This window comes from Rhinopithecus bieti, unplaced genomic scaffold, assembly GCF_001698545.2.
Source record: "Rhinopithecus bieti isolate Rb0 unplaced genomic scaffold, ASM169854v2 scaffold_14700, whole genome shotgun sequence".
Taxonomy (NCBI): domain Eukaryota; kingdom Metazoa; phylum Chordata; class Mammalia; order Primates; family Cercopithecidae; genus Rhinopithecus; species Rhinopithecus bieti.
Genome location: NW_016808194.1, coordinates 1654587 through 1667671, shown reverse-complemented (window position 1 = coordinate 1667671; position 13085 = coordinate 1654587). Strand labels below are relative to the sequence as shown.

The window sequence follows — 13085 nt, the reverse complement described above, 5'->3', positions numbered from 1 at the left end:
TCCTCCCACTTCAGCCTCCTGAGTAGCTGGGACTACAGATGCATGCCACCACATTGGCTAATTTTTATATTTTTTGTAGACAGAGGGTTTTGCCACATTGCCCTGGCTGGTCTCCAACTCCTGGGCTCAAGTGATCCTCCTGCCTTGGCCTCCCAAGGTGCTGGGATTACACATGTGAGCTACTGTGTTCGGCTTTGTCTCATGTCTATCCCCTGTGACCCTTGCCCTCAAAATAGTGTCATGGTTTCATTTCTGCTTAATGTGAGCTCTGCCTACCTTGTGAAGCAAGGCTAGCTTCAAAATTCACAGCCCTGTTNTTTTTTTTTTTTTTTTTTTTGGAGACATGTCATCAGGCTGGAGTACAGTGGCACAATCTCGGCTCACTGCAGGCTCGACCTCCCAGGTTCAGGTGATCCTCCCACTTCAGCCTCCTGAGTAGCTGGGACTACAGATGCATGCCACCACATTGGCTAATTTTATATTTTTTGTAGACAGAGGGTTTTGCCACATTGCCCTGGCTGGTCTCCAACTCCTGGGCTCAAGTGATCCTCCTGCCTTGGCCTCCCAAGGTGCTGGGATTACACATGTGAGCTACTGTGTTCGGCTTTGTCTCATGTCTATCCCCTGTGACCCTTGCCCTCAAAATAGTGTCATGGTTTCATTTCTGCTTAATGTGAGCTCTGCCTACCTTGTGAAGCAAGGCTAGCTTCAAAATTCACAGCCCTGTTGACAGACTAGGATGAAGATGAAGACAATATATTCGATTGCAGTGTTTCTTAGCATTTATTTACTTCATCCCCACTCAAAGGAGGTAATTACTCTTATCACCCAGGTAATAGAGTAAGAATTCAAGCTCAGGTCTTTGAACCATGACACTATACTGGGTATATTTTTTATGATTAAGGGTTAAGACACTGCTTTCTTCCACCCAGGATGACTTTCTCTCCATCCCTCCATGTCACTTGTCTCGATGCAATCCACCTTTCTGTGCTAAGTGCCACTTCCTCCATGGAGCCTTCTCAGTAGAATTTTTACCTCCTCTAAACTTGCGTAACCCATTGTCTATGTGTTTTTTGGTACTTAACCATATTTTATGTTATTAATTAGACATATCCCTCTTATCTCCCTTACCAAGTTTCTTTTTGTTTTTATTGGTTTGTTTGTTTGTTTGTTTGTTTGTTTGTTTGTTTGTTTTTGAAACTGAGTCTCGCTGTGTCACCCAGGCTAGACTGCAGTGGCATGATCTCAATTCACTGCAACCTCCACCTCCCAGGTTTAAGCAATTCTCATGCCTTAGCCTCCATGCGGCTGGGATTACAGGTGCCCACCACCATGCCCAGCTAAATTTTGTATTTTTCGTAGAGATGGGGTTTCACCATGTTGGCCAGGCTGGTCTCAAACTCCTGACCTCAAGTGATCCACCTGCCACAGCCTCCCAAAGTGCTGGGATTACAGGCATGAACCACCACACGTGGCCCCAAGTTTCTTTATAGTAAGGATGAGGCCTTAGACATTTGTGCCCCCACCACATGATGTAAGTACATAGTAGGCACCCAATAAATGTTTGGGTAAATCAAATCTTCAGCATAACAGGAGATATTTAAGCTGACTGTGCAGGCATTTGTGTAATAGTGTTGCTTCCTTACACCATTCAAAAAACAGTTTAGGATGAGGTCTCAGCCCTGAGGTCTCTGTGTAGCTATGTCACAGCACTGGTGACATTTTGTTCCTTTCCACCCGAGGGAATTTGCGGAGATGTTAGCAGGATAGGTTATAGAGTTGCTAAGTTCCTTTTTCCAGCCATAAAACATAATAGGTGAACTCTGGGAAGGCAAGAGCTACTTCTCATTTTTTACATCTTTTACTAGTGCCTATCACAGGACTAAGGACATAGCTGGTGTAGAGCAAATACTTGTACGGTGGATATGTAACAGAAAGATGGGGGGGGGGGTGGATGGATGGATGAATCTATCCTATTGGGTTTGATATGAACTGATTTCCACAGCAGTAGACATCATGCATACATTGGAGTTAGTTTATTGGACATCCTTCCTTCCAGTCTCCAAAAAAGAAAGCTGAAAAGAAACAGCAGCAACCTGTCAAGCTTAAGATAATGGGTAGAAAAAACACTCCTCAAATACAGAAGTGATTTTGGTGAGCCCTTTCTTAGTAAAAGCTATCCACATACATTAGCAGCAAGCGGCCTGGAAAGACAGGCAGGAGAAACTGAAAAATTCTTTGGTTGTTCTTAGCCCAGGCAGCTGCACTGGGATAGGATGCTTTCACTGTGTGCATGTTTCTGATGACTCTCTGCTTATACTCCTAGGCCCGGGTAATGGCAACTATTGGAGTGACCAGGGGACTTGGGGACCATGACCTGAAGGTGCATGACTCCAACATCTACATTAAACCATTCCTGTCTTCAGCTCCAGAGGTACCACATGAGGTTTTTGTTTATATTTTGTACAATAAAACATTTTCAGCATTATTCCTCCTGTCACTGAACCCCATATCCAGACAGTGGCCAACTTGTGTTATATGTACTTCCACTGTATCTCTCACGTCTGTGTCTTTTTCCCACTCCATCCTCACTTTGGAAAAGGTATACATGAATAACTGTGATCAGGCCGGGTGCTCATGCCTATAATCTCAGCACTTAGGGAGGCTGAGACGGGTGGATCACTTGAGGTCAGGAGTTCAACAGTAGCCTAACCAACATGGAGAAACCCTGTCTCTACTGAAAATATAAAAATTAGCTGGGTATTATGGTGCACGCCTGTAGTCCCAGCTACTAGGGAGGCTGAGACAAGAGAATCACTTGAGCCCAGGAGACAGAAGTTGCAGTTAGCCGAGATCAGCACCTCCATTGTGTCAGCATCTCTGCATTTCTTTGACTTTCCCTTCATGGTTACAAGGTGGTGGCGGCAGGTCCAAGCCTGACATTTCTATGCAAAGATGGAAAAAGGAGGGGCAGCCTCTGTCCCAACAGATACTCACTTGCCTCTTATTGGCCAGAACTATGCCACATGACCTAGCTGCAAGGGAGGTTGAGAGAGCAAGAGCTTTAACTCTCCCAATTTCTACAGTAGAAGGAAATCAGGAAGGCAGAAGTCAGAAACCAATAGCATATACTACAATGTGTAATTAAGGTTTTTTGTTTTTTGTTTTTTGGTTTTTTTTTTTTGGTTTTTTTTTTAGATGGAGTCTCTCTCTGTTGCCCAGGAGTGCAGTGGTGCAACATTGGCTCACTGCACCCTCCACCTCCCAGATTCAAGTGATTCTCCTGCCTCAGCCTCCCAAGTAGCTGATATTACAGGTGCGCACCACCATGCCTGGCTAATGTTTGTATTTTTAATGGAGACAGGGTTTCACCATATTGGCCAGGCTGGTCTTGAACTCCTGAGCTCAAGTGATCCACTTGCCTCAGCCTCTCAAAGCGCTAGGATTACAGGCATGAGCCACTGCACCTTGCCTGTAATTAAGTATTAAAATAATTCCTTGCACTGGAAATGCTCAGAACATTTAGACATAACTCCATTTGCATGTACTTCCCAAGAGCAGATGCTGTTTTAACAAATACTATTTTGGTCAGAGGAAACAGAAACTTACTCAAGCTAACTCAAAAAAAAAAAAAAGGATATGTTTAATAATACTACAAGAAGGCCAGCTGGGTGTGGTCGCTCATACCTGTAATCCCAGCACTTTGGGAGGCTGAGGCAGGAGGATCACTTGAGAACAGCATGGGCAACGTAGCAGGACCCTCGTTCCTATAAAAAGTAAAAAATTAGTTGGATATGGTGGCACATGCCTGTCCCAGCTACTCAGAAGGCTGAAGTGAGAGGATTGCTTGAGCCCAGGAGCTCAAAGTTGCAGTGAGCCATAATTGTGCCATGACACTCCAGCCTGGGCAACAGAGTGAGACACTGACTCAAAAAAAAACAATAGTAATAATATTAGAAGAGATATTTATGGTGTCCATGAGCAGAACGATTGAACAGCCAGGCTTTATGGGAGACTGGTTTTGAAATCAGGGCAGCCCTGCAAAGCCTCCACAGCAGAAAGTTCTCAGCCCGCACATGGAGTTCTGCCATTGATGTGGCCAACCACATTCTTTATGGCTCTGCTACCAATCAACCCAGTTTCTCATTCTCCCAATTCCACATTTCTAGAGAGGAGTCTGGTTGGGCCAGTTCACCTTTTATATTAGACCAAAGTGACTTCCCAGCCTGTGTATTTATCCCTTCTGATTGTATGTCCACTTCAGTACCCTCTATGGGCACAAATAGTCACCTAGACCCACCACTTTGGCCGAGTTGTGAGCAGGGAGTGGTTTCCTGGGGGTTTTTTAGAGCTGGGCTGGCATCCATATACATGTAGATGAAAGGGACTAAGAAGCCACTGAAAGAGAAATCTCTAGTAAATGTTGGGCATGGAAGATACACACATTTCCTGGTATCACCCAGGATTTCAAGTGAGGTCAGCTCTGTAGAAATAATAATTACCATTTGTCAAGATTCTGCAAGTGTTCTCTCGTGAGTCCTCATAGCAATTCTGCATAATGAAGACCATGACTACATTAGGTGTCCAAAGCCCTCCCTAGAAGCTGGTGAATTCCTGGCCAACATCAGGATCCATGAATTAACGTTAAAACTACTTCTCACCAGAGAAGAGCAATAAATGTCGGACCTTCAACTCTCTTTTCTTTGAATGCCATTGAGCACAGGGCTTATAACTGGACTCAGACTTTTCTATTTTCCCCCTTACGAGAGAGGCGTTTGTCAGATAACTTAAATGTTGCCTTCACCTTTCTACTTTCCAAAAAGCATCCATAAAGGTCTTGATTTTGCTCCTTAAAGCAAAGTAAAAACCTCCTTCTCCACCTCCCTTTCTCACATATACTTTTTATATAAAATGAGAAGCAGCAGCTCCACTTGGCTTGAAGGAGAGTGCTCTCTATGCGTTAGATTTTAGATCTTCCAATCTCTCTGCTACTGCGGATCTCAGGAAGGGACTGTAGGCTTAAAATTTGGGCCTGCATGGAAGACTCCCTGAGAACTGAGTAAGAATCCCAGGCAGTTGGTGAGAAACCTTGTGTCACCTCGCTGAATGATACTCGTTTGTAGGGCACTGAGTTGGTCACTTCAGCATTGGTGGGAGAGGAGAGGATTTAGAAGGAAACTGTCAACCTCTGCAAAAATTTAAATGCTCTTAGAAAAGTTCTAGAGTTGAATAAAGTGTGGCAGTTTCAATAATAATAAAACTAATTGTTGTTAACTATTTAGTCTGGCTGAGACAACATACCAAGTTTATTTTTAATTGATAAATAATTATGTATATTGATGGGATATAGTGTAATGTTTTGATATATGTTTACATTATGGAATGACTAAATTAAGCTAATTAACATATTCATCACTTCATATACTTATTTTTTGTGGTAAGAACTTTTAAAATCTACTCTTAATAATTAAAAAATACACATTATTATTAACTGTGGTCATGATGCCATGCAATAGATCTCTAAAACTTATTCCTCCTGTCTAACTGAAACTTGGTATCCCTCGACCAACACCTCCCTATCTCCATGCAACAAATTAAGGTTTTTACAGGACACATCTCATTTACTCTTTACAACAACCCTGTAAGGTAAGTAAAGTTATTATACCCAATTTACAGATTGGGAAATTGGATCCAAGGAAAGTAAAATAACCCCCGAAGTTACACAGTTATTAAGTAGCAAGCTGGTACTTGTACCCAGGCCTATGTAATTAGATCAGAGTCTGTAGGGGAGAGAAGCCAAATTCAAGGAAATGTATTTGGTCAGTGTTTAGGGACCTACCAAGTAGTGGTTCAAGGTGCTCTGAAGAGGGTGCCTTTGTCTTAAACCTAAGACAGCAACTTTGGGGACCTTGGGGGCCAGAGTTTCCCAGAGAAATACTATTGGCCTCAAGATTGAAGTTGTGGAAAATGATGGTATAGTAGAAAGGGTAATTGGGAAAGACAGTAATGGCCTTTGTTGTGTGTGCAAACCCAGACCAGACAGAATTGTGCAAAGTAACACTGTACACCTATAATTTAACTTAATGGGTATGGAGTGCATCTAAGATTCTCTTGCACAAGATTAAAATTATTGTACATGTTAAATGTTTCCAGATGGAGAGGCCTTCACCAGAGCCAGGAAGGGGTGGCAGGGGGTGGAACTGTTAGAAGGGAAGCGGAAGAGCAGCTTGAATTGACTACTACGGAGAACACAAGAAAAAAAAATAGGTACAAGGAACCCCTGCTCCCAATTTTGGAGGAGGAACCCCCTTTCCCTGGGTGGTAGTGATCAAATCATTCCCAAGAGAAGTGACCTCTGTTGGGAGCCTCCAAAGCTCGATTAACGTATTGAAACCACCTAAGGAAGAATAACTGACCCACTTCCTCTCTTATTCCCCCATCTCGAGCCCACCTTCTTTCTGTGACTCCCTAAGAACATTCCCCTGCTGTGCTCTGTCTTTGCCAGGCATGGATCTTTATTTCACATTTGGGTTCTAAATTTCAAACGCAGCTCAGTCTGGTAGTTTTAACAGTTGTGGGGGGCTGGGAGTGGAATGTGTTTGAATTCTAAGAAAAGGGCTCAAAATCTTCTTGGAAATCAGCATTGTTCCCATTCATCATTGTGGCTCCTAATTCGATTTGATGAGTTAAATATAAATAAATCAAAAACATGTGGATCAAATTTATGTTAAAAAAAAAAAAAAACTCACAGGGGTTTAAAAATTAGTGAAGGGTTTCTAGCCAAACACGTTTTCAGTTTCGCTGAACACAAGGCGCTGGAAAAATCTCGAGTTTGCCAAACCCAAAGAGCAGCCGCCAGGTTTGCTGAGCTTCCCTCAAATCTTCCCCAGTCTAAGGCAGGGATTTCTGGCCAAGGACTGAATTCCAAGAGAGGCCCTCACCACCAGTCGAGCGCAGGCCTGTTCTCTGGAGGTGTGGGTTGAGTGTAGGGGATGTTTTGACTCCCCTCTAGCCTGCAGTACCTGGTTTTTCCTGCCTAACAGCATAGGGTGCAGCCTCTCCCCCAGCATAAGGAAAATGTCCCCAGCCAGGTCCCCCATCCTCTTGCTTAGTGAAGATCGCCTTTAAACTTTTTTATACTGTCCTGAAAGAGTTCAGTGGAGAAGGAAGGATTTGTTAACTCAAAGGCACTTGAGCCCAGGCTCTCCTCACATTCTTCTTTCCCAGAAATTCTCCCACTCCCAGTCCAGCACACATCTCATGTCCTGTAACTCAGACAGCCCACCACAGGCGGGCAGCCCAAACCTCCAGATGTTCTCTGTGCCACGCCCCTTTTTGGCCAGTGACAGGCCCTCCATAGAGCTAGGATTCTTCTTAATTTCACCCTTCTTTCCAGCCTCCACTCAAAGACCGTGCTGTCACCTTTACCCCATTTTGGGCTCTTGGAGAAACAAGGCCTTCCTCTATTTGGGGCCCGTTTGCGGAGCCAGCTCCCTCCTCAGCTCAGCAAGCCCCCTTCCCGCCCCTGCTAGACTGAACCACAGGGTCCCAATTTTATTTCTGCTTCATTTTTCCTTTCTTTGGTTATCAAGATTCCTGTCAGCTATTTTTTTATAACTCCAGATCACTTATTTAGCTCACTCTCAATTTTCTAAAATCTAGGTTTTTTTTTTTCTTTAATCTGAAACAGCCTTCTTTAAAAGAACAAAGACCTTAGACTGTAGCATCTGAATTCCAGCCCAGCACCAGTGTTACCAGAGGACTGCACAACCAGTCACAGCCTGTCTTTTCTCTTCCTTAAGGTGGGGTATAAATCCCTATGTTGACATGTTCTTAGGAAAAGCAAATGAAAACATCAGTGAAATTGCGTGGCACAAGATGTGGTACGTGGTCAGCGATAGTAAATATTAGTCTTCCTTCCCCACCGGCTTCTGGAAGGCTTCACACTTAAAGATTCCCTGTATTCACTTTCTTCTTAATAGAGAATGGGCCAATCACAGTGGATCACACCTGTAATCCCAACACTTTGGGAGGCCAAGGCAAGAGAATCATTTGAACCCAGGAGTTCAAAACCAGCCTGGGCAACATGAGGAAAACCTTGCCTCTACAAAAAATAAATAAATAAATAATAAATCCTCCCAAGCATATTATTTATAAATAATGAATTTATAAATAATAAATTAGTGGTACGTGTCTGTAGTCTCAGCTACAGGGGATGCTGAGGTGGGAGGATCACTTGAGCCTTGGAAGGTTGAGGCTGCAGTGAGCCATGATTGTGTCACTGCACCCCAGCCTGGGCGACAGAGAAAGACCCTGTTTCCCACCACCCCTCCCCACGGAAAAGAGAGAGAATGAAGGCCACAGTGACTCACGCCTATAATCTCAATGCTTTGGGAGGCTGAAGTGGGAGGATCACCTGAGCCTAGAAGTTCAAGATCAGCTTGGACAATATAACAAAACCCTGTCTCTACAGAAAGTTTAAAAATTATCAGGGCATAGTGGTGCACACCTGTGGTCTCAGCTACTCGGGAGACTGAGGCTAGAGAATCACTTGAGTCCAGGAGTTCAAGGCTGCCTTGGGCTATGATGGCACCACTGCTCTCAAGCCTTGGTGACAGAGTGAGACCTTGAATCTCAGAATTCCTGCTTTGTTTGGGTTTCCCCATTTTCTCCCATGAAAACATGAATAATATTTAACATGTTTACATCTTAACATTTATAGTCTTCTGATTCTGGGTGACATTTTGTGCCCACGCCAAAATCCCATTTGGGGAAAGATCATATTTTGTTGTATTTTGTGCTTTCTGCAGTCTGGCCCATTCATAAAAAACAATATTGGTGCATATTGACATGGGAAAATGGCTGTGCCATCTGAATCATTGCAGAACATGATTGTTCATACAAAGAGTGTGATGATATACAGAGAAAAGCGTATATGCATAGCCGAAAGTCTTGAAGTTTTAATAAATGGTAACAGTACTTCTATTTGGAAGAGGAAGAAAAATTTGTTTTAAAGAATTCCCTGGGCACCTCAAAAAAGCCTGGAGGCCATATGATATGGTGGTTAAAAAACTTAGACTGGTAATCAAACTTGGCTTCAAGCTCTATCGCCACACTTACTAAGTGACCTTGAAAATGTTACTTCCCTGGATCTCAACTTCCTGTTTGGTGAAAAAGAGGCCAATAGAGTCGTTATACTAAGGAATCCAAGGAAAAAAACTAAATGACATATGAAGTACTCCGCACAAATAAATATTAATTCCTAGCATAATAAATATCACTTCCTAGCGCCTCTTCCTAATCCATTACAACAACAAAATTTCACTGGGGTATCATGAGTCCAGTGGTGTTTACTGAGTAGAGCACTGGGGAACATATCTTCAAGGAATTCAGATTTGTGGCTAGTTAGATGGTTAGACTAGCCAAAGAATAACGAGCCATAAAGCATGTGTTTCTTGCTTTCTAAGGGACTAGAGGATTTGGATATAGGAGGGAGAACTATATAATCTAAAGAAGAAGAGAATAGGACAATTTGTTTTAAAAGAAAGGAATAAATAGTCTAGTGTGAAATAAAATTTGCCTTATGGGGCCATTTGAGTTTGAAAGATTAGCTCGAAAGGCTGTTAGCTCTAATAAAGCTAATTACCACAGAGGTCCTTGAACTGGACCTAAGGCGGTAGATAAGGTCTTCAGCAAGAGGAGTATCTTAGCTGTAACCATGGGAGATGGGGGAGCTGCAGACAGGGCCGTCATTGCAGGACTGAGATTGGCAGTGAGGAGCTGAACTGGTGAAGGGACTGTGGAAACTAAAAGGTGGCACAGTGAGGCAGACTGGATTTAGAGGATGAAGCCGAGTAAAATTTAAAAAACAAGACTTCGCTTTCCAGCCTACATGAAAGGAAGAATGGTGGTACTTGCTGGGGTCTGAAGAGGAAAAAATATGCCTTTTTTTGTTGTAAGTTTTCTGAACCAATTAAAAAAATAGACACTGGAGTCTGGGGTCAAAATAACTTTAATAACTAGTATAAAGGTAGATTGGTTTGGTTAAAATGGTTTGGATTTGAGACCAAAATGGAGTTCTCATTCGTCTGCTCTAGCCCCCAAATCAAACCCATGGAACAGCTGTGGGCTGTCATCTCCCAATCCCAGAGCGGGAAGGTCTTCCTAGTATTTACCTGCTGGAGGACAGGAGCAGAGGGAACAAGCACCACTTACAGACAAATAGGGACCAGAGAAATAATCCAGGGAGTTCAATGTCCCATGTTTCGTCTTTCCAGTCTTATTGGGATAGAGGGCATGGAAGAGTTATATCCTAACACAATTCCTCTGTGCCCTTTTTGACTATAAAACAAACCTCCTCCAAAACTTAAAGGTTTTGCAGAACAATTTCTGTTTCTCTTTCATAGTTCCATTGGTTGACTAGGCTCAGCTAGGTGGCTCTCCCTTAGGACCTCTCACATGGCCACAGTCAGATGTGAGTTGGGGCTGGGGTTGTTCTGAAGACCTGTCGTGGCTAGAAGTCCAAGATGGCTTTCTCACATATTAATGTTGCCTGTCAACTGGGAGTTTAGCTGAGGCAGCAATACATGGCCTCTCCATGTGGTTTTGACTTCCCAGAGCATGGCAGCTGGATTCTGAGAGGAAATATTCTAAGAGTGGGTGGTTCAAGAATCCCAGATAGGCATGGTGGCACATAGCTATAGTCCCAGGTACTCGGAGGCTGAGGTAGGAAGATTGCCTGAGCCCAGGAGCTCAAGGTCAGCCTGAGCAAGATAGTGATACCCCATCTTGAAAGAAAAGAAAAGAAAGAGAAAGAAAAAGAAAAAGAAAGAAAAAAAGAAAGAAAGAGAAAGAAAGAAAAAGAAAAAAGAAAGAAAGAGAAAGAAGGAAAGAAAGAAAAGAAAAGAAAGAGGAGGTGGGCCGGGCGCGGTGGCTCACGCCTGTAATCCCAGCACTTTGGGAGGCCGAGACGGGCGGATCACGAGGTCAGGAGATCGAGGCCATCCTGGCTAACACGGTGAAACCCCGTCTCTACTAAAAATACAAAAACTAGCCGGGCGAGGTGGCGGGCGCCTATAGTCCCAGCTACTCTGGAGGCTGAGGCAGGAGAATGGCGTAAACCCGGGAGGCGGAGCTTGCAGTGAGCTGAGATCCGGTCACTGCACTCCAGCCCCGGCGACAGAGCGAGACTCCGTCTCAAAAAAAAAAAGAAAAAGGAGGGGGAAGAGAGAGAGAGAGAGGAGAGAGAGAAAGAGAGAAAGAAAGAGAAAGAAAGGGAGAGAGAGAAAGGGAGAAAGAGAAAGGGAGAAAAGAAAATAGTCCCAGGCAGAATCAGCAAGGCTTCTTAAAACCTAGCCTAAGAAATCCCAGAACATCAGCACTGCCACATTCTGTTGGTCAAGGACATCACTAAGGCTAGTCCATGTTTGAGGATAGGGGAATTGGATCCACCTCTTGATGTGAGGAATAACATGCTTGTACAGGAAGGGAAGGAATTGATGGCAGTCATCCTGGAGACAGACATCTGTCATGGCCTTCCTGTAGAAATGCCCTCCCCACTGTGAAATCTTGAGGGTGAAAGTAATAATCATCTGTCTTTCCAGGACTAAGTAATATAAGTTGATGAGTTAGCTAATAAGAAAGGAAATCTAGCAGTGTAAAGGCAGATTTACAAAGAAGCTAATTAAACTTAAGTATTGGGGACCTTCGCTCAGATCAGCCCCTGTGAGTTCTGATTGTTGCCGGAAAATGCAGACAGGCTGTTCCAGATGAGGAGAAGCCAGGTTGCAATCAGGAAACATTTATGTAAACATTTCTCAAAGGAAAGGGACCTCATCTTCCAGGGTTCCAGTAACATGTTGTGATTTTTTTTTTCTCATTCTAAATAAACATTCACATTAGTATCTAAATTTGTATTCATAATTACTTTTGTATTCTTAAACAGAGCCCCCAAAATTTCATAAACCTCAGACCTCACAAAACATGTATCCCCCTGCAAAAGGGAAAATGAGGAGTTCTAAGGATACTTTGTTAGTCTTAAGCATTCATATTTGACAGCTTTCTTGATCCACTCTCCAGCCCTGCGTATCTGTAATATCTCATACTTCTATGTTCTCAATTAGCATGGCACACCCTTGGGGGCAATTTGCCCCCTCCCACCACTGCTGCCACTTTGAATATTTTGGGGGACAAAATCACATTTAGTGTACAGGTGGCCAGGCGTGGTGGCTCACACCTGTAATCCCAGCACTTTGGGAGGCTGAGGCAGGTAGGTCACGAGGTCAAGAGATTGAGACCATCCTGGCCAACATGGTGAAACCCCGTCTCTATTAAAAATACAAAAATTAGCTGAGCATGGTGGTGGGTGCCTGTAGTCCCAGTTACTTGGGAGGCTGAGGCAGGAGAATCACTTGAACCCAGGAGGCGAAGGTTGCAGTGAGCCGAGATCTCACCACTGCACTCCAGCCTGGCAACAGAGCAAGACTCTGTCTCAAAAAACAAAGAGTATACAGGCTGGGTGTGGTACCTCCTGCCTGTAATCGCAGAACTTTGGGAGGCTGAGGCAGGTGGATCACTTGAGGCCAGGAGATCAAGAGCAGCCTGGCCAACATAGTAAAACCCTGTCTCTACTAAAAATACAAAAATTAAGCATGGTGGTGCATGCCTGTAATCCCAGCTGCTTGGAAAGCTGAGGCGCAAGAATCGCTTGAACCCAGGAGGCAGAGGCTGCAGTGAGCTGAGATCACGCCATTGCACTCCAGCCTGAGCAACAGAGTAAGACTCTGTCTCAGAAAGAAAAAAAAAAAAGTATGCAGAAGCTACTTTCTTTGATTCTGGTATATTCTTACCTTACATGGGAGAGACTTCATGATGTGGCCTGTGCATCTCCATCTCTAACTCTCAAGTCTGGCTATAAAAATCAGTTGTGTGCATCTGTGTGTCATTTACATGGCTTGTTCTCATTTGGCCAATGACTTGAGATTTGCCAACCAGCTGTTGGAATAAAACTTGAGATTTACTCTGACACACACCAAAAAACGAACTTAGCAACTCACAAAATTCATGGTCACACAACAGAAACCAAC

The 13085-nt window shown here is 43.7% G+C and overlaps 1 protein-coding gene across 5 annotated transcripts in view; it reads left to right on the top strand.

The window, feature by feature from the left end:
• Nucleotides 1–13085, top strand: part of PPM1H (protein phosphatase, Mg2+/Mn2+ dependent 1H) — a 293660-nt gene that overhangs the window by 245632 nt on the left and 34943 nt on the right. For all 5 annotated transcript variants that reach the window (XR_001887950.1, XR_001887949.1, XR_001887951.1 and 2 more), the window contains exon 8: nt 2327–2434. Coding sequence is in view for 1 of the 5 variants with exons in the window: in XM_017885695.1 (XP_017741184.1) it covers nt 2327–2434 (108 nt within the window). In the remaining 4 variants the exon portion in view is untranslated. The remainder of the gene's footprint in view (nt 1–2326; nt 2435–13085) is intronic.